Genomic DNA, 22,145 nt, shown 5'->3' on the forward strand with positions numbered 1-22,145 from the left:
ACAACACATATATTATTAATTTTACAAAAAGAAGCTATATCCATGAATTTTAACAAAAAGGCATCTGCGGACCCACAGACCAAGTCAGAGGAGCAATAGACACCGAGACTCTGAAATTACTATGGTTCCAATTCTGTTGAGGATCGTCAATTAAGCAGACTTAAGAGCTAGATTAGTTTCGCCTAGTCTAAAGATGTGTGTCAAAATCCTTCTATGGGCAAGATACGACTCCGCACAACTGGTGTCTATATATGCTGTGATTAATGTCAACATTCACCGGTGAATGTCCGAAATTCCTTTTTCTCTGCTTCAATTCAATTAGCTTTTTTAGTTTTATGCAAGCTATGATAGTAGAAGTTAAAGTTAGATTATGTTTAATTTGGTTATCAATATAAGCATTAAAAACCTAACCTAACCTAACCTGTCATCATCAAACCTTGCATTAAATTAAAAAAATTGACTGGCAACGCTGACTAAATTCAAGAAAAAAAAAAAAAGATATTTCGGACATTCACAGATGAACGTCGACATTCGCCAATTTTGGGACATTCGCGGTAATATATACATTGTAATTTGGAGACATCTTTCTTATTTTAGTCTGGGACATAAGAACAATTTTGACAACAAACCCTCAAGACCTTTATTGGTATTCAAAGGAGAAACTAAAATTATAGCATTCACCATCCACCATAGAGGGACTAATAAAGAAGTTAAGTTCAAAATATTCGAAAAAGTTGACTATGAACATAGATTCTAATAAAATTTTGCCATAATGTTGACATCAAATCTTAACAGATAAACCTTTGCACTGGGCACTTTTGCTAGCTTTATTCTTAATTAATATGATTTTAAGAATTAAAATTAAGATGGAAAACAAAGGAGAAAGAAGTAAAGGTAAAATGTGACTAAATACCATTGACCAGGAATGCTTAATTTTCACAAATTTGACACAAAAAACTTTATGGGTAAACCAGTAGCTTTGATCATGACGACATATGATTAAGGTGGAATAGAAACGATTCAGAAAAAAGAGCGAGAATAGATAACACACGTAAGAAATGACTACTAGATCCCCCGAAATTAAAAAAAGATGACCAGGAATAGATTGTATTACAAAATTGTTGTGTTATCCTTAGGTCAAATTCCGGTACTTGTTATTTATTCAGAACACACTCAAGTTCTTGATCTGAATGTAAGATCTGAGAAAACCGGTTTCACAGCCATAAAGACAAGTGACGGATGACAGAATGCATTGGACTTATATAATTTGGGCTATATATTTGATCATTAGAGGATGGTGGGGGGGATAGGTAAAGTATTTGGATAGCATGAAATTAGAAAACAATTCTTACTTCATAATATGCAGAATAATTGTAGCTGACACATCTTGCATGCAGACCTGTTACACTTCACCCCTCCTCTTAACGTACAAATATACAACCTAAATTATATAAGTCCAAGAGGGTGGTGGGGGGATAAAGGATTAGACCCCCCTGAAATTCCGGTGCGACTCGTAAAAACGTAACAAAAATGCATATAAATAATTTTTCGATACCCCTTTTTTTGTACCACTCCCTGAAAATAACATTGGCTACGGCCCTGCATAAACACACATTATTAAGGTAGAAAAGAAGAAAAAATGAGAAGACATCATGAGGAGGATTGGTAACAAATGTAAGAAATGATTAAGTGCATTTGGTCCCTTCCAATAAAAAAAAAAGAAAAAGGAATAGAATCTCTAATAAAACCGTATTTTTATCCTTGCGTCAAATTTCAACTGATGAATCTTTTTATTCAGACCCTTTTTAGGACTTAATGTAGAAAAGATGGTGGAAGCTGGATATGATGCACAATAAGAAGATATTTAAAAAAAAAGTGACTAGGAACACAATCTCCAAAAAACTGTGCTGTCATCTTTGGGCCAAATTTCTATCCAAGCATTTGTATTGGATACTTTCAGAAACCCATGCAAAGCCGTATCCAGGGTGGGGGGTCACTGGGTATGAACTGACGAATCTTTTTATTCTGACCGTTTTTGAGACTTAATGTGGAAAAGATGGTGGTAGGTGGAAATGATGCATAATAAGAAGCTAAAAAAAGAGAATTGGTAATACATTTCAAAACCAATTAAGAAATTTTGGTTCACACAAATTAAAAAAAACTGACTAGGAACAGATCTCCAAAAAACTGTGATGTCATCTTTGGGCCAAATTTCTATCCAAGCATTTGTATTGGATACTTTTTAGAAACCCGTGCAAGGCCGTATCCAGGGTGGGGGTGGAGGTCACTGGGTATGAACTGATGAATCTTTTTATTCTGACCGTTTTTGAGACTTAATGTGGAAAAGATGGTGGTAGGTGGAAATGATGGATAACAAGAAGCTAAAAAAAGAGAATTGGTAATACATTTCAAAACCAATTAAGAAATTTTGGTTCACACAAATTAAAAAAAACTGACTAGGAACAGATCTCCAAAAAACTGTGCTGTCATCTTTGGGCCAAATTTCTATCCAAACATTTGTATTGGACACTTTTAGTATCTAAATGATACCCAAACAAGGCCGTATCCAGGGTGGGGGGATTACTGGGTTTGAGCCCTCCCCGAAATTTGTGCAGGACTCGTAAAACAGTCACAAAAATACATATAAATGAATTTTAGATGCGTTTTGTAATTTTTGTTTGACCTCCCCTGGCACGTACGCAGGGGAGGGGGCCTTCGGAGCCCACCCTCCCCCGAAATTTTTAATTTCCCCATGGTTTCTTTGGATTTTTGGCAAAAGTAGGACATTTAATAAGAATCTAGATACATGTGTGAAGCCTTTTTTGAGGGATTTTACAGCATGCAATTATCCGGTCAAGTCAAGCCCAATTATTAACCCATTTTCTGTCTAGCTTTTTACCCTTTTTGAAGTAATTAGCCATTGTGCTGTTATTTTTTTTTGTAAAGAGAGTTTGCTTTCCACAGCAAAATAGAATTAACCTTGATATTAGGGCGTTTATCCCCCTTTTCAGGATAAAGTACAGCTTTTAATGGATCAATTTTGGAAACTATCATTCTTTATTAAAATCTACGTTTTTGCAATAGAAGAACTGCCCCCAACAGCACCAGTATTGCATTGTTAATCCTAAAATTTCCCTTTCAGTGGGATATAATAGATTAACCACTGGTTCTAAATCGCTATGAACATAACCTGAACCTAAAACGTACTTTTGAGGCTTCAGTCGTCTTCCCCCCCATCCGGTACAATACTACAGATTAAATTTATCTGTATTTTCCGATATGCGTGCTGTTTGCATAACTAAATAAAAAAAGTGTTACTTTATATCTGCTGTTTCGAAGGTTTTGTCCTCCCCCTGGAAAAAAATTCCCGGGTACGTGCCTGGACCTCCACCTTCCCCAGAAAAAAAAAAAAAATACTGGATACGCTCTTGCCTTCAAATATATTAAAATGACATTTTCACTCTTAACTGTGGGTTATTCAGGAGCAAAAAATCCGCAATAATTGACCGTGAATGATTTCATTTCTCAAAGTATCAGGGACAGTGAAAATTCAATCGGATTCTTACACAAACATATGTATCTAAAAAATTTATGAAAAATTAGGAGTCCAATTTTAATGAAAAAAAAAAAAAACTCCATATACAGTTACTGGTAATGGTGGTCCCAAAAAAGTCGAGAAAAAATATATGGCATCAAATTACTGAAGAAGGAGTCTTCAATGAAGGGGTATGGAATTTCTTTGAAGGGTCTTGAATGACGACAGAACAATACAATAAAAAGCGAAAAACAAAATTCAGTCTTAATTTACGTAGGAAACATATAGCTAGTCCATCTTCATAACAACGAAAGAGAATTTACGATTATAAGGGGCACAATAGTGATAATTTACAACAAAAAGATGAAGAAAAAAGGAATATTTGTACACAGGAATATCAAACAATACTGAGTAAACACATGAAAATTCTAGTACACAACAAACTCAAACATAAAGCTAATTTCTGACAGAAGACGGCACATACCAATCAAATTTAACAACCAGACAGATTTCACACAACGACATCGCTTGGTCGTTTTCGCTCGACAAAATTTACCGCTCTTTGTCAGGGTTTGGCTTAAGTCAAGTTTGTAAATAGAAACTTTAACTTTCAAACATTTTCTGTTTAATCCTATTTAAATCAGCGCATATCAAGAGTCGAAACGGCTTTCAATCAGATATACCAGCGGGATTTCGCATGGCAACGTCGCTTGGCTCTTTTTGCTCAATAAAATCTACGGCCCTTTGTCTGAACTTCGTTAACGCCTAGTTAGTAAATAGACACTTACTATATTTTTTTAAGTTTAATCTAATTGAAATTGGCGTATAATAGAAGTCCCAGTGGCTTTTGCTTTCAAACAGATATACCAACCGGATTTCGCATAGCGACGTCGCTTGGCTTTTTTTGATCAATAAAACCTAAATTTTGGCTTAGGTTTCGTTTGTAAATAGACACTTTATCTATCATATATACTATAATTTAACCCCATTCAAATTGGCGTATCATAGGATTCAAAATGGCTTTTGCTTTCAATATGAGACTTTTGCTTTCCATTAAATATACCAGCCAGGTTTAGCCCAGCGTCGTCACATAGCACTTTTCGCTTGACAAAAATTCAACAACCTTAGTCCTAACATGGCTTTAATCGAGTTTGTAAACAGACACTTTATTTGTCAATATATTCTTTTTGTCTAATCACATTCGAATCGACGTGTTACAAGAGTCAAAATGGCATTATATGGTGAAGGATATAATTCAGGGTATAAGTCTGAATTAATCTACCTTTTCCCAGCATAAAAGGGGAATTATTTGCGCACCCATGAGTAATTTTCTAAATTATTTGTAAAAGGTCATTTTCTGAAAAGAATATTGGCCTTATAATAAACTTTCTTTTGGTTGAGCCCAAAAAGAACAGATTTATCTTCCTCAGATACCGAACCTTAGAAAAAAAGAAGGAATAAATGTTTCTACGGCTACTTCAAAAGTTTATACGGCCACTGCTTTCGCGCAAAATGGTAAGGAGAAAAGAAAATTTTGTTGGCTTTTTTTGAGGGGGGGGTCGTGGTGGTGGAATGATTCTTTTATTTTTTCTTCTGCATTCGGATACCTTTACCCCTAGGACTTCGGGGTATGTCCTTGAAACAAAGTGTTTTTTTTTCCAGAAATTATCTAGGAAAATGTTTTTGGCCCTGTGATTTCTAGAAGGGAGCACGCCCCTGAAAATGTTTTGTGCATTAGGCTCCTTTTAGTCCAAAGATTTATGAGTGTGACTGAACTGATCCAAGATTCATTTTTTTAGCCCAATTCTAGACACACTAACACTCCCCCGCCCCTCCAACTACAAAACGCACATGGCAATATCATACGACATTGAATAAGCACGTAAAGCTTTTCACACTGAATTAGCTCAAACTTCTAGGTTCTGACGGAAATACGGTAATCTTTTCAAGCGAAAATGAGATTATTAACAAAATGAAAATGTCAAATCAATAAATTAACAAAGGTCTAAGGTAAGGAAAATGATTCAGGATTACATACATACACAACCAGAACGCTCTTTAAAGAATACTCTTTCATTTTTATTAATTGTTATTATTTTTCATTATTATCATATTTAATCCATATTTAATTCATTATTATCATATTTCATATTGACTTATTATCATTTTTATCATTGTTAATTTCAACACAGATCTGAAACAGAAGCAATCCGAACATTCACCTTCATGAACATTTGTTTTGTCGAACGACATGACCTTCAGCTATCGAAGCTATCAGAGCCTATCTTCTATCAGAGCTTAGCTCAGTTCTTGATCAAGAAAATATATCCAGTACATACAGAAAAAGGAAAAATAAGCTCAATGAAAACTCCGTCTAAAAGGAATAAGCCTCAATTAGTCTTCTTCCAGGTTTTATAAAAATTGCTTTATTTTGAGAAAATTTCATATTTTGAGAATGAAAAAAAATAAGCTAAATAGAAATTTGATTTAGAAAGAATCAAGATCATTGGTCTTTTGCCTGACGATATGTGTTATGATATTTGCTCTATTTTTGAGAATGTCATATTTTAAAAATGTAAAAAAAAGTAAAAAAAATAGGCACTATGAAACTTTCATCGAGAAAGAATTAAGCTCATTTGGTGTTTTGCAAGACGATAGATGTTGTAGAAATTGCTTTTTTTTGAAAATGTCATAATAATATTGAGAATCTTATGGTTTAAGGCGGTAATGTTTTTTTTTTTTACTTTGCTAACCTGTACAATTGACTTTACAAAATAGCTCTTTTAAAATACAAACACCAAAGTGTTCTATAAAATGCTTATGACATACAGTGATTCCTTATTTCACAATTCTCAGTGATTCCTTAGCTGGAAAAAAATTTTAAATCCAAAGAAAAAGGAAAAACCGATTCCAACTGATTATATGGCGTTCATATTTTGGTTAGCAAACAGCTTAGTAAAATGTAATTTTAATTTACTTATTTAATTTTATTATTTAATTTACTTATTTAATTTAATTTATTTAATTTAATTTACGTATCTTTTCCTTCGAATTTGCCTATCTTAGAAAAATAAAACTACATACAAAATCATAATTTGTTCTAAAGCTAGTTTTGGTCTTCGCAATACAAACTATAAACTGCACATGATAGAAAAAGAAGAAGAAAAAACACCTTAAAAAAATACATGACATGAGAGAATTAATTACTTAAGAAGACTGGACCACATCATTTTTTGTCCTTATTTTTCAATCCTGATTTGATAAACACAAAAATACTCTGACTTATTGAAATCATAAAAAAAGTACTTTCAGGAACCTAAATGCAGATGAATGCAAAAGGCAAGTCTAGGAGTATGAAATTATCTTCAAATGACGCTTGCATATTGCTTGTCAATATTTCCCAATATAAAGAGGCATTTTCCACTTTCAGTTGAAAATACCCCAACAAATTCTATATTCATAAATGCACTAAGCTTGTAACCCAATCCTCCATAACAAGATCTCTCTTTGTAAGTACCCCATCCCCTACAAACCCCAATTTGTTGGACACTATTTGACTCCAATGGATTAAGTCATGCTGCTTAATTTTGATTCCATTAGAATTTCTGGATTTAGAGAACTAAAAATACTCTAATAAAAATAAAAATAGGGTAACTAACGACAAAACAAATATCCGTTGACTACACACAAGGGGTAGATGGGGGCTAAGTTAGTTCTCAAGATATCCCCAAGTAAATGGCGCATAGAAATTCGTTTTTTGAGGCAGATGACCCATCCACACTCCCTCCTAAAAACTTATCCATATTCCATCCTTATCCTTATCACTTAACAAATTCCATATTTGTGTGCACCAGCTTTGTCATGTACAAAATTTAACTTCAAAGAGTTGGCCAATTTAATATGGCATCACTCAAATTAAAAGCCCAACAAGACTTGTATACCATACATAATTCCTACCTACGACCAATATTATACACTATTTGGATAGAACTCGGCTGCTGAGAGCGGTTTGGTTGAAAATAACATTTTTTGTCGAAACTGAGTTACAAACACTATGTGAAAAAAAAAAAAAAAAAAAAAAAAAAAAATCTTTCGAATGGTCTAATTGATATTGTTGTAAGACATCAGCGCTATCAGCGCTCTAGATACAACCGATTCTGAGATAAAAATGTCAAAATTTTCAAACTCGTTTTTCTCGGAATTTCGGAAAAACAGATTCAGCAAAACCACTCTCTGCAGACGAACTGACAAACCAAGCTTTTGGCTCAATGACCAAACAATACGATTCTATAGCTTTTTATGCTGAATTCAAAGTTCTTTTATGTAACCCCTAGGCCTTTGTTATGATTTCCCCTTTTTTTTATTATTCAGCCAAGTTTTCTTAATTTTTTTTTTCTTTTTTTAATTAGATATGAGTTTCAGTTTGATGATCATGTCATGTCTGACCATTCATACCATTATTTGACTCAGTTTCTAACACCCGCTTTTGGCAAAAATACTTCTTGACAAAAATAAGATTTTTTTTAGTTGTATGAAAAACTTTTGAAAAATAAGTTTTTTAAAAAAAACATCCATAAAAATGACTTAATTCAGTTCTTGATTTAAAAAAAAGTTAAATCTTGTTCCTTAGTGTAATTTATGACTGAAACTGACACATTGACGCTTGATACATAGAGAATTTTCAGAATAACAAATAATATACTGAACATGAATATGCTGATCTAAAATTGCTATTCTGCAAATAAGGACACTAAATGTCCTTAAAAGTAAAAACATAAAATAATAAACTATGAGACCTGTTATTCACAATTGGTTGGAAAAATTTGAAAATGGAGTTCTGCCAAACCGTTCAGGCGAAGAGGCAAGCTGCATCAGAGCTAGAGCACCGTCAACATCATTCTCTGATAAGCTTTCATCAACTGATGTAACCAATCCCTTTTTGGCAACCATTAGCACAGAAGGTCTATAATAAAAGAAAATGAGAGCTGAGCCATTACTTCAGGGGAAAGGGAACAAAAAAGAAATTCAAAAAGACTGCCTGAATTAAGTTGATTAGTTTTTTTTTACTATTCTTCTTTTTGAGAGAAAAAAAGGGTTTTCCCTTTTAGTATGGGAGACATGACAGGCCATTATTAAGGCCACCACGAACAGGGCTTCCTGTGGTGAAAGGACGCCTTTTATTACGGGAAAGACAATTTTTTAGGGAATGGTTTTCTTGAAGAATATGGTGGTTTAAAGCGTCTCCATTATGTCTATTATTTAATAATAATAATAGAGAAGTACGCAGGTAACGTCTAAGGTTTAAAGTAAATTTTTGTTAAATTTAACGTCACAGCGAAGAGTGGGGATAAAAAAAAGAAGCCCAACCATATGAAAAATATATAGAACTATGAAAAATATGTTAAAATCTAAATATTTTAGATAGGGGATACCCCTTCCTTTCTGAATTCATGCGAGTATAGAATGGAATAGAATTATTTGTGAGGGGCTTTTCCTCTTCAACGCCCCGCTCTTTACGCTAAAAAGATAGAGTTAAGAGAAAGAGTCAAACTTAGGCGTAAAGAGCGAGGCGTTGAGGAGGAAAAGCCCCTTTCACGTACGGAGTAATTTCTGTTCGTTTTAAGTTTTAATGTTGCTCATTACTTTCATTTAAAAAAACTTGTTTTTTTATTTAATCCACATTAAGGTCTAAATCACGAAAATATCAAGTAATTTCTGAAAATTCCATTGTAAATCAGCAACCAAAACAATACCATATGCGAACAACATCATGCAAATGGATGCAATACCTAAACTCACCATCGGTACCTCCTTCCTTTCCATAAACGCCAGTACAGAATTTATAAACAGGGCGGATAATTTAGGAGACAATGTGCAACCCTGTTTAACACCTTTACATCCTATAATTCCCCCTTGAAACTTGCCAACCAACTCTCAAAACTATTCTAGTAAACCTATACATTTGAACAAAAACTAACAAAACCGGGATCGGGAGACCCATCTCTAACAAATTTTCCATTAATAGGAACCTACAAACATTATCAAAAGCTCTTTTAATATCTATAAATGCCGTGTATAGCCTTAATTTTTTAGCACTAGTAGATGTATTAACTAAAGCCTGCAGGCTAAATATATGATCAGTCGTCCCAAAGCCTTCTCCAAAAACCACCTGAATTTTATCTAAAAAATCCTTATTTTCTATCTCCCTCCTTAGTCTAAAGTCTAACATCTTACAAAATAACTTCGGTAAACTATACCCTAAATGAATTTCTTGATAATTATTATGATGAGACATAACCCTCTTCTCAAATAATGGTATCATAACTGACAAACTCTATTCTTCAGGGCGAACACGAACTTACGAACTTACCAAAGCTGAAAATAAACTATTCAAAATTGTAGCAAAAGTTTTTCCCCACTTCCAAATTTTCATCGGGATCCAACCTGTCTCTGGTGCAGATCCCCCTTCATAGACTTCAGGGCTTTACCATATTACTATCATCTATCATATTATATCACTATCATATTATGGGAGCTATTCCTCGTACATTGTGGACATATGTAAAGACATGGAAATGGCTATAATTTGTCTGATCATGCCGTTTACAATTTTGGTATCACAAACCGACGTTTTCAGTTATTTAAGCTGCTCTAAAAAGTTATTACATTAAGCGAAACAGATGGCAATTTTCAGCTTAAAATTCTAGCTGAGCATACCAGAGTTAGTCTTACCAACCAAATTTTTAAATTATTTAAGCTGCTCTAAAAAGGGATTACATTAAGCGAAACAGATGACAATTTTTAGCTTAAAATTCTAGCTGAGCATATCACAGTTAGTCTTATCAACCGAATTTTTAAGCTATTTAAGCTGCTCTAAAAAGGGATTACATTAAGCGAAACAGATGACAATTTTTAGCTTAAAATTCTAGCTGAGCATATCACAGTTAGTCTTACCAACCGAATTTTTAAGCTATTTAAGCTGCTCTAAAAAGGCATTATATTAAAGGAAACAGATGACAATTTTCAGCTTAAAATTCTAGCAGAGCATACCAGAGTTGATCTTACCAACCGAAGTTTTAATTTATTTAGGTTGCTCTGAAACTGCATTACATTAAATGAGACAGATGGCAATTTTCAGCTTCAAATTCTAGCAGAGCACACTAGAGTTGCTCTTACCAGCCGAAGTCTTAAGTTATTTAGGTTGCTTTGAAAAGGCATTACATTAAATGAGACAGATGGCAATTTTCAGTTTGAAATTCTAGCAGAGCACACCAGAGTTGGTCTTACCAACCAAAGTTTTAAATTATTAAGTTGCTCTGAAAAGGCATTACATGAAACGAAACAGATGGCAATTTTCAGCTTAAAATTCTAGCAGAGCACACAAGAGTTGGTCTTACCAACCAAAGTTTTAGGTTATTTAAGTTGCTCTGAAAAGGCATTACATTAAATGAGACATATGGCAATTTTCAGTTTGAAATTCTAGCAGAGCACACCAGAGTTGGTCTTACCAACCAAAGTTTTAAATTATTACGTTGCTCTGAAAAGGCATTACATGAAACGAAACAGATGGCAATTTTCAGCTTAAAATTCTAGCAGAGCACACAAGAGTTGGTCTTACCAACCAAAGTTTTAAATTATTAAGTTGCTCTGAAAAGGCATTACATTAAATGAGACAGATGGCAATTTTCACTTTGAAATTCTAGCAGAGCACACCAGAGTTGGTCTTACCAACCAAAGTTTTAAATTATTACGTTGCTCTGAAAAGGCATTACATGAAACGAAACAGATGGCAATTTTCAGCTTAAAATTCTAGCAGAGCACACAAGAGTTGGTCTTACCAACCAAAGTTTTAAATTATTAAGTTGCTCTGAAAAGGCATTACATTAAATTAGATATATGGCAATTTTCATCTTAAAATTCTAGCAGAGCACACAAGAGTTGCACTTACCAGCCGAAGTCTTAAGTTATTTAGGTTGCTCTGAAAAGGCATTACATTAAATGAGACAGATGGCAATTTTCAGTTTGAAATTCTAGCAGAGCACACCAGAGTTGGTCTTACCAACCAAAGTTTTAAATTATTACGTTGCTCTGAAAAGGCATTACATGAAACGAAACAGATGGCAATTTTCAGCTTAAAATTCTAGCAGAGCACAGAAGAGTTGGTCTTACCAACCAAAGTTTTAGGTTATTTAAGTTGCTCTGAAAAGGCATTACATTAAATGAGACAGATGGCAATTTACAGCTTAAAATTCTAGCAGAGCATACCATAGTTGATCTTACCAGCCAAAGTTTGAAGTTATTTAAGCTGCTCTAAAAAGGGATTACATTAAGCGAAACCGATGACAATTTCTAGCTTAAAATTCTATCAGAGCATACCAGAGTTGATCTTACCAACCGAATTTATAAGTTATTTAAGCTGCTCTAAAAAGGCATTATATTAAATAAAACAGATGGTAATTTTCAGCTCAAAATTCTAGCAGAGCACACCGGAGTTGGTCTTACCAACCGACGTTTTAAGTTATAGAGTCTATATCTAAATCTAGAAAAAAAATCTAGGGGGCATTAGCTCGCCACCCCTTCCCCTAGACCCATCTTAGGTCCATTCATACCTTAAGCCCAAGACTTTGTAGATTTTCCTTTTTTTTGTTTTAGAATTTTGGATGTTTTTAGGATTGCAGCACATTTTTCCAAAACTACCACTTTGAGACATGGATATAAATAAGTAATGCTAATTAGTTAAATTTGACAAGGCTTTTCATCCATAAAAACTTAAACACTTAACAACCTGCTGATTCCTAAACACAACTACACCTTTAAAGGAAAGCTATACATTCTTAAGCTGTTTGGTCCAATGGCTTTTTAGTCTGATTTTCCTTTTTTTTATTGGCGCTGGTTATTACCCAAACTAAATAGCTGCATATGAATGTCTTTTTCATCAAAAACCGAGTTTCTGATTTTTTCTAATTTCTGAAGATATATACCTAACTTTTAAAACAAATATCTATATGGTTGTATAAAACAAGATTTCATTTTCACTGTCCTTGGTACTTCAAACAAGATCTAACATTTTTTTCATGGAAATGTTTTAATATTTTACTAATTGCACTTACCATACATAGGAAACCAAACTTATCTCATTTCTGATAATGTAATTTCATAAGCATTTTCAATCAAGTAGTAAAAGATCTTTGCTAAGCCTTCTCTCAATATTTTAAAAGCACTGAAATAATTGAACAACCTCATTTACACAATTAAATAATTTAATTATTATCTAATTTAGTTAATTACAATTAAATAAATAAGTTAATTATATTATTATAACAAATTTTTATGAATTAATTATAATTTTTTTTAACAAATAATTATAAAAAAAATAAAGAAAAATAAAATAACAAAAAATACATTATAAAAAAATATTTTATAAAATAATAAAAAATAATTTAAACAACAAACCTGCTGCTGTCATTCTTATGACTGGACAACCTCATTTACACAATTAGGACTGGACTGGACAACCTCATAGGACAACCATATAGGACCTCAGGACCTCCATACAAAAAACTTTCCTGAGGAAAGTTGTCCTCAGGACAACCCATAGGACCTCATAAGTTGGACAACCAACTTAGGACTGGACAACCTCATTTACACAATTAAATAATTTAATTATTATCTAATTTAATTAATTACAATTAAATAAATAAGTTAATTATATTATTATAACAAATAATAAAAAAATATAAAATAACAAAAAATACATTATAAAAAATATTTTATAAAATAATAAAAAATAACAAATAATTTAACACAACAAACCTGCTGCTGTCATTCTTATGACTGGACAAGTCCATAGCAGAATCCTGTTCAGAATTCACTTCCTTAAGCCATCTTTTCTTCAAAGCAATAGGTGTTGATGTTGCACATGAATCAGTTCCACCAAGCCCAATAATAGGGGATAGTAAATTCCTATCATCAAACATAGAATCATTGATTGTTATATTTAAGGGTGTCATATCTAAAGATCCAATTGAGAGCCTTGATGTATCCAAAAGATCCAGGTCATTGGTTTGTGAAACAAAACCAGAGTCAATATTCATTTCTTTTTGCTTGAAAGGGTCAAGGAACTGGTTATAATGCAAATTAGATGTTTCGTTCACTCGTACTGCTAAAGGACTGGAAGTATAGTTGGGCTCAAGTTTTGGAGCTTTTACTATTCTTTTGGAATCAATATTTTCCTGGTCCAAACCACTTGGCAACACTCGCTTTCTCGATCGACTTTCCTGCAGGTTTTTACTTTCCTGCAAGTTTTTGGGCATTCGTTCCAACTGCTTTATTTTATACCTGAAATGACAAAGCAATTAACAACTAGACTAAAATATTTTTAAAATAAGAATAAAGCAAACGAGATTATGCTCATTTTTAAAGGGAGATTTACCCTCCTTCTCTAAGCATCAAAGGATGAGTGAAAGACAGATATAGAGACAAGAAAGGGAGAGAAATAGGGATAAGGGATGTCAGTAACATAACTAGGGAAATGGCGGATCTAGAACAAAATACTAGGGAGAGGGGAGGGGGGGCAGTGTGACAAGAGCACTAATAATTGACCAAATTGACAAGTTTATTAAAAAAAGAGTAAAAAAGAGAAAAACAAATAGGGTGCCACAAAAATCTTGGGAGGGGCCTGCGGTCCCCCTGGATCCACCCCTTTAACTCGGCGGGTACACTTATCTCCAGGCGCAGCAGTTAGAAAAACGCATTTTTGTCGTAATCCTCACGACATTTGTTAAGGAGGTGCAAGGACTGTCACTGCCCCTGTATGACGAAAGGCCAACTTAGATTCCTAAGGGAGGGTAAGAAAGAAATAGAGAAATAGAGAGAGAGAGAGAGAGAGAGAGAGAGAGAGAGAGAGAGAGAGAGAGAGAGAGAGAGAGAGAGAGAGAGAGAGAGAGAGAGAGAGAGAGAGAGAGAGAGAGAGAGAGAGAGAGAGAGAGACCTACCTTTCTAACCACTCAGCGACTTCTTCTGTTTCTGGTTTAATAGATATAGTCATTGTTTCCTCACTTCGATGTACACCAGCATAGATGTGATCAGAACAATGCCTGTTAGCATGAGTAAATCGGACACCACACCTTAAAGATAATGAGGGTATGAATACACCAAGGGACGAATCTAAATCCTTTTTTAGCTCAGGAATATCGAACGATCTTTCCCATGGTCAGAATATCCTCTAGAGTAGATTAAATCTTTTTGACAACGAGGTTGGATATTGAAAATTAGCTAGAGTCTAAGGTAAGCAAAAGTCAACAAAGAAAACATAGAGCCTATGCATGAATCCAATACCATGGTCACCATATTTTTTAATTTTTTTTTGTATCATGTTTTATGCTAAGCATGGGACATTGGTACCATAATGGCAAACATGGCCAAATTAAACCACTTACTTCAAAAGTTTTTGGTCTGAAGAACAGATGATATTTTATTTCGTATATTCAGCTTCATAAACACACTAAAAAGTGCGAGATCAGAAATTTTAACAAATATAAAGTTGTTTTTTTAGAGGAGGAGGCTAGCAGATTTCCCAACCTTTTTCTTAGTCTGCAATGAAAGCACCAAGTGCAGAAATTAAATTCCTCTTTAGAAGTCTTGAAACTTATCTTAGTTCTAATGGCTGAATTTCTGAATATTGTTAAACTTGACTTACACATAACATCTCATTCACAGAAGAGAGCAAGAGAGAAGAACAGAAATAAGCAAGAAAAACTTACCCTTCCACATTGCAGACAAATGGTTTTTCACCAGTATGCAATCGTTGGTGAGTTTTCAACTGACCACTTTGTTTAAAAGATCGGCCACATTTGGGATAATCACAAACATATGGTTTTTCGCCTACAAAACATAATACCAATAGATAAAATACAGCAGCAATCTAAAGGGTCTTTAAAGCAATATATAGCACACAATTTAACTGAGAGGTTGGGAATGTAAATATTCAGTTTTCATAGACAAGGGACAAATATCCAAAATTGTAAGCAAGGCGTTTTTCAAGAATCAGAGCTATTTGACACAAACAAAGATATGATAGCAAGTTGCTATTTTTTTATGAATGGATTGGGTTGAAAATTGAACATACAGCTCTTGATTTCCAGAAGTTTCAGCTAGTTTTACTGATAATTATTTGGATTAAGTTCAAACTCTATTTTTTAGCAATTACTCTCTTCTATCCCATTCAAATTTTTTTATGCAAGGTACTTTGTGGGGCAAGGATATCTCCCAGGACCCCCCCCCCCAAATAAGAAAAATTCTTAAATTGTCCGAAGCGTAAAAACGTAGGAAAAATGCACATTAACAAATTTTTCATGCGTTTTTAAAGTTTTGGCCTACCCTCCAACAAAAGTCCTGGATACGCCATTAGTGTGGGTAAATCAAATATCTAAAATCAGGAATCCTTTTACTACAATTAAAGCATTGCAATAACATGACAAAACTAAATGATTTGAAAGAAAAATCCCTAGGATTTTGTTAGGGATTTGATCAAATCACTTAGAATGGTTGTTCTTGGTTTGATCGCATCACTTACAATCATAGTCAGTGATTTGACCCTACCCTTATGGCATATATGTTTTTTGCTGGCCATGAACTTTATAAATATGCTCATTGAAGGGTAAGTATTACTCTTCACAAGGGATTCAGTAAAACAGCCCATGGTGTTTAACTTGATAATAGGGGTACACCTGCAGAGGGTAACTCCTAACTCTTAAGGGGAAAAAATTAGGATTTTAGTAATCTAATCTGACAGGAAACCAGGGCTGACTGCTAGAGTTCTATCATTTTGAATAGATTTTAGGGGAGCCTCTGATTTTTGAAAAATTCTAAGCACAGTCATATACAATCTTCAGGATCTAACCACTTTAGAGCAAACATCTATAGAATGCCATAGCCTATCTTCATTCTTTCAGCAAAATTATTTTATTATAATTTTAACAGCTTGCTACAAGGCGACAAGCTTGCTACTTGTTCCTGTAAAAACACAAAAGCAATTAAAACGTCGATTCGACGCCCTATGCGCCAGCAATGGCTCTGGAAGATCTTTATCCTTTTTTATATAATTTTAACAGCACAATTTCTCTGCAACGGGCAACAATTTTGTTCATGCTCCTATGGACGAGAAAGAGGGCTTTTCTAAAGGTATATTTGTATGTGCTATTGAACCAGCTCAATTTATTATACAGCTACTTCTATTTCTTTTTTTATTTATCCCATTTCCCCTATGAGGTAAGATATAAAGTAAGTCATTGATTTACCTTAATTCGCACTTCAGAGCAATAAGGTCAAATGGATTTGTGTTGCTCCATCATTATCTGATAACAGCCACATTTTACATGGGTTGAATACATATAGCATATTATTATTTTTACAATATTTCTATTATCTTATATTAGTTACATTTTTATATATTTTAGCATTTCTTATTTAATATTTTGGTATTTTATGAGTATATATTGCATCAAAACATTCAAACATTCTAGTAGAACTTCTGCATTGATGATCATTCTCTATCGTTGCCATTGCTTCTCCAACTAAAACCATGGATAATGAACAATTCAATAAGTGAGCCAAAGCACAGGTATTAAAGCAAAGTTGTTGGTAAACGTGGAGAGGTGTCATTCATACACCAGAGACATAAAAAACTAGATTATTCATTACATTAACCGATAAAAAGACATTGGCAATCGAAAATGGATAGAAATTCATTAAAAAAAAAAAAAAAAAAAAACGATGATAAAAAGACACTCACTGCATTTTCTTCTAGAATTGTCATGAATCAAGGAAGTCAATGATGTTGGGGAGCATGTTCCTTCCACAAATGCAACTAGGATAACATTTATGCTATGAAATGTTGGTTCTAGGCGTTTACCCCTCCCCCCTGGGAAATAAAGTTTCCAAATTTGAGAATTTTATTTGATTTTTTTTTAGTTTCGTTGAAAAGTGCTAAGGAACAGGAAAAAGAGGATATTATACACCTTAAAAACTCAGAATGGCACCAAGAAGTTGAAGAAGGTTTAGCTTTCTTTTGAAAGGATTGATAACTTTGGGAAACAACAAATTCTTATTGTTTAAGTTTTACAGACTAAAGCATTGTCAAATTCTACAAGTTTGTTTTTCTTAACTTCCAAGTGCAGGACTACCACAGATCACCGTTACCACCGTTACTGTACACCGTTACCGTACCACAAATAAATGAAACCCAAAAACTAATAGAAATTACAACAGATAACCTAGTCAAACTCATAAATGGCAAAAATTAAAAGGAGTAGGGGTGACAACACCCGTGTCTTCTCAAGGCTTGAACATAATTTGCACTTTATTTAAAAAAATTGTATTGTCAGTTTAATATACATATTCTGATATTTATTCCTAATAGTCTTAATACTTCTTTATTTATTAGAGTCAAAAAGAGAAAACATTTAAAATATATTTTGTTTTCAGTAAAGTGCAAATTATGTTCTGGTCTTGAGGAGTTGTGGGGGTTGTCAGCGCTACTCGTGTTAATTTTTATTCATTTTGAGTTTGAATCGGTTATTTATTGTAATTTCTGTTCGTTTTGGGTTTAATTTATTTATTGATCGTATGTGTGGTAATTTTACGCTTGGAAAATTATTTGAATTTATTTCTTTTCATTTTTGGCTTAATGAGGCTCTTTAATATTTTTTGACAGAATTGTTCTGTGGAAAAAGTTTTTAAATTAATTTCTGTTCATTTTTTATTGACATAGTCTTTTTCATAGAAAAAATATTTTATTTCTTTTTTTTCTATTAGACTCCATAGATTTTACTTTGAAGATTATTTGACTTTTTTTTCTGCTCATTTGTGGTTTAATGAGACTAAATTTCTTTAAAAAACTTGTTCGGTATGTCTCCCATTAACAAATACTATCTGTAAGTAATTAAATAAAAAAACGGGTTTTTCAACTGAAAGTAAGGAGCAACGTCAAACCTTAAAACGAAAATAATTTATTACGTATATGAAAGGGATTCCCTCCTCCTCAAGACCTCACGTTTTATGCTAAAGTTTTTTTTTTTTATAGAATTTCATAACAAAGCTTTCCTTACTTTCAGTTGAAAAAACTTTTTTTTAAATCTAATTTCCGATTGTCCTTGAATAATACCGGGAAATTCGGCTCTCTCTCTCTCTCCATGAAAAATTCCAGTACTTGTGTATTATATGCCACTCACTCAAGTTTATAATGCATAAAACTCGAGAACGAACCAGTTTCTTTTTAACTTTAGAAACAAATTTGGGCTATATTTTTGCACATTAGAGGCAGGGGTAAAGTGTAGTGGGTCTACATGCAAAATGTGTAAGGTGCAATTATTCTGCATATTATGAAGTAAGAACTGTTTTCTGACTTCAAACTGTCCAAATACTTTACCCTCCCCCCTTATGTACAAATATATAGTCCAAATTATATATTTCCCATCTATTCTGTCACTAGTCCTTGTCTTGTCTTATGCTAAGCAGAAAGAAACTAACAAAGAAACTGGTTTGTTCTCAAGTTTTATACAGTGTAAACGAGTGAGCGGTGTATAATACACAAATACCAAGATTCCTTCCCCTTATGGAAAAATAAAAAACAACAGAACTAAAATAAAATTTTCAAATTTGGAAAGCCTTATTCTCCAGGGGGGAGGGGTATTTTCCATGGGGTAGTGGTGGTATTTTCTGGGGGGTAAATGCCAGCCACCAAAATCTTAATACTGATAATACCATTTGTTCTGTCAGTTTCTTTTCCTGATATCCTTATGGTGTTTTCTGTTTGATGCCTAAAACATTTTTGTCTTAGCTAATAATCTTGATGCACTTCAGAACATTGTTGATGTTGTTTGATCTGGATTGAATGAGATCGGTCTCTCAGTTGCAACTTCCGAAACTGAGTTTCTTGTCTTTGGGTCAGAGACTACTCCATTAATACAATCCAAGTTGCTCAAGCAACAATATCATTATTGATATTGTTGGTATTGATATTGATATTGTTTAAGTGTACTTAGGTCATTAGACATTCCATTTGGAGCATCAATTAAACCCACAAGACAACTTAAAACTGATTATTTGAAAAAATAACTAAGAAACTCTTATGGGCTTCTCAACAGGGTAAGGGGCCAATTTGATAAGAGTACCTTTGGTTGGCCATATGACATGTTTTGTACCCCTTGGAAGAAGTTTCTCAGTATCCCATTTCACAATAGTAGTGTTTTAGAGATTTGTCGAAAATGGATGGACTGTCACAAAGGTTTACTGACTGCTACAATAGAATTTGCGGATTTTCCACTGGTCTGTCTTGTATCAAGTGCCTAGTGTTGCAAGCTATGAAGTTTCAGGAGATTCAGTGCTTAAAAGTTAAATTTGTCAATAATCATGTTTAATTTTATCCTTTCTTTGTTTTTATTTTCCTCATACAGCTCTTAGTGTGTTATTTTTATGTAGAAGCGGTTGCAATAAATAATTTTTATTATTATAAACAGTAAGCAACATAATCAAGACATTACATGAAGAACACTAAGTGCTCTTATGCTGTGTCTGTCTCCATCTTGATAAAAGCCCACAATTATATTGAAATTAATGTCAATGGACAAATAGACTGTGTGCTCTGAAAATTTAAACCATACTGTAGTGACATTATTTAGGAATGTGACTGGTAAAAAAAAAGTTCATTATTAGCCCAAAGGTTTTTTTTTAATTTGGGGTGTCCATGTAAAGACCCCTCCCCCCTTGGGATATCTGTGTGCATATATTACAGGGATACTAGTTAGTTGCAAGAGTGGTTTGTTATTTTCTAATTATAATGCTTTTTATATAATTAAGATTACAGTAGAGCATCAAATACAGATTCAATTATTCAAACAAGATTATTCAATTTTTTTCATATGTTTTTACAGCCAAACCACAAAAAAATGAAACAAAATATTAATTACAATTTTGGAATAAGGATTAAATGAAGTTTGACTCTTTGCCACAATTCTGCTTTTTAAAACAATTAAAAACTTTAGCATAAAGAGCAAGGGACTGCAGAGAGGACAACCCATTTCATATACAGAGTAATTTCTGTTCGTTTTAAGTTTTAATGTTGCTCCTTACTTTCAGTTAAAAAAAAACTAGTTTTTTTATGTAATCACCATAAATAGTATGAAGTTGAGAATGTCAACCAGTCCATTAAGATTAAGTTTCAATGCATGTAAATTGCACTTTTATTTATCTTTTTTTTACATTGGTAAAACTGAAGTTTGACTGCTTTGTGCTAGCTTGAGAAGGTCTTGAGCAAGATGAATAAAACTTAGGCAAATTTTTTGATTAACAGAATATTGAAATAGCTAAGAAATAGACATACCTTTAGAATAAGAATTTAATCCTGAGTTCAAATATATTATTCATTTGCATTAGTAATTAACCTTATCCCCCCCTGCTTAATGTGCAAATATATACCCTGAATCATATATCTGCAATTAATTTTCTATTATTTTGATAAATTGTTGAATACAGTTAAAGAGAAGAGTAACTTGAGAACAAATCATTACGTATATACAATTCAGATCATATATTTGTAAAATACAGGGCAGGGAAGATGTTTAAAGTTCACTTCTGTTGCAATTGAATGTATATTTAGATTCAGGACAGAAACATATGTCTATTTCTTAGCTTTCTTAATATTTTGTTAACAGAAAATTACTGAAACTTTAAAGAGTGGATCCATAGCACATAATAGAGCATAGGACTATTTCTGCCATTTCCATTTTTGTATGGCTCTCAGGATTCTTTGCTTAAAATTTGTCTCTATTTTGAACAGAAACACTTATTTCAAGCTTTGCTTGAGAGCATTTTCTATGGACTGTAGTCACTAGAAAATCTGTTCCAGGATATGAGCTAGTTTCTAAGACAAATTTTTATTTTATTTGAAGTTAAGACAAATTTTCTAATTTATTTCAGTAACTGAATCTTCAACCAGGAAATAATAAGGAGTCAGACCAGAAAATCATCCCAATTAGAAAGTCATCATGGAGCATAACAAGGACCAAATCCTTAACTTGCCCAAAACTGTGATTTAAGGTTATGCTGATAATTACTAATATGCTGTTATGTGGGACTTAAAATATATAGAAGTCATGCATAAAATTTACTTAAATTTGGAGTATATACCAATACATGGAGTCCAAGTGAATCAGTGTTGACAAGGTAACAGATAATTACTAGTAGACATTATAATAGAACTAAGCTGGCATCAAGAACTGGACTGGATTTCAGCCTGCTTGCCAAAAAAAGGTAAACCAAGGATTTAATTTTTATTGTTATTACTTGTTTATTTAATTTGTCATTGTTATTAGATTTGTTATTTGCAAGTATATTCCAAGGTTATTTTCAAATTGCACACTTGGACTGACCTGACTGAATGATGTTTGTATTGGTAGATCCTTATCCTTTTTTAAAAGCCTATTTTCAATGTTGTAGAATTGAAACAAGTTTACACCAGAGATTTCTTTGCCATTGGCTTGTTTGGAAAGCATGTTTCAAGTCAATTTCCAAAATTACAATTTTAAACAAGATGAAAATTGGACAACTAGCA

The 22,145-nt window shown here is 33.2% G+C and overlaps 1 protein-coding gene across 2 annotated transcripts in view; it reads right to left on the minus strand.

Annotated features, from left to right (window-relative positions):
* The window catches only part of LOC136033226 (zinc finger X-linked protein ZXDB-like), a 41,680-nt gene that overhangs the window by 17,445 nt on the left and 2,090 nt on the right, over nt 1–22,145 (minus strand). Inside the window, exons 2-5 of one of the 2 annotated variants that reach the window (XR_010618892.1) lie at nt 15,298–15,418; nt 14,530–14,661; nt 13,349–13,873; nt 8,332–8,498 (exon numbers count right to left, since the gene is read on the minus strand). Coding sequence is in view for 1 of the 2 variants with exons in the window: in XM_065713939.1 (XP_065570011.1) it covers nt 8,339–8,498; nt 13,349–13,873; nt 14,530–14,661; nt 15,298–15,418 (938 nt within the window). In the remaining variant the exon portion in view is untranslated. Of the gene's footprint in view, nt 1–2,734; nt 8,499–13,348; nt 13,874–14,529; nt 14,662–15,297; nt 15,419–22,145 lie in introns of those variants that run through there. The other variant, XM_065713939.1, reaches the window with a different exon arrangement.

The sequence above is a fragment of the Artemia franciscana genome, chromosome 11 (genome assembly GCF_032884065.1).
Source record: "Artemia franciscana chromosome 11, ASM3288406v1, whole genome shotgun sequence".
NCBI classification, from domain to species: domain Eukaryota; kingdom Metazoa; phylum Arthropoda; class Branchiopoda; order Anostraca; family Artemiidae; genus Artemia; species Artemia franciscana.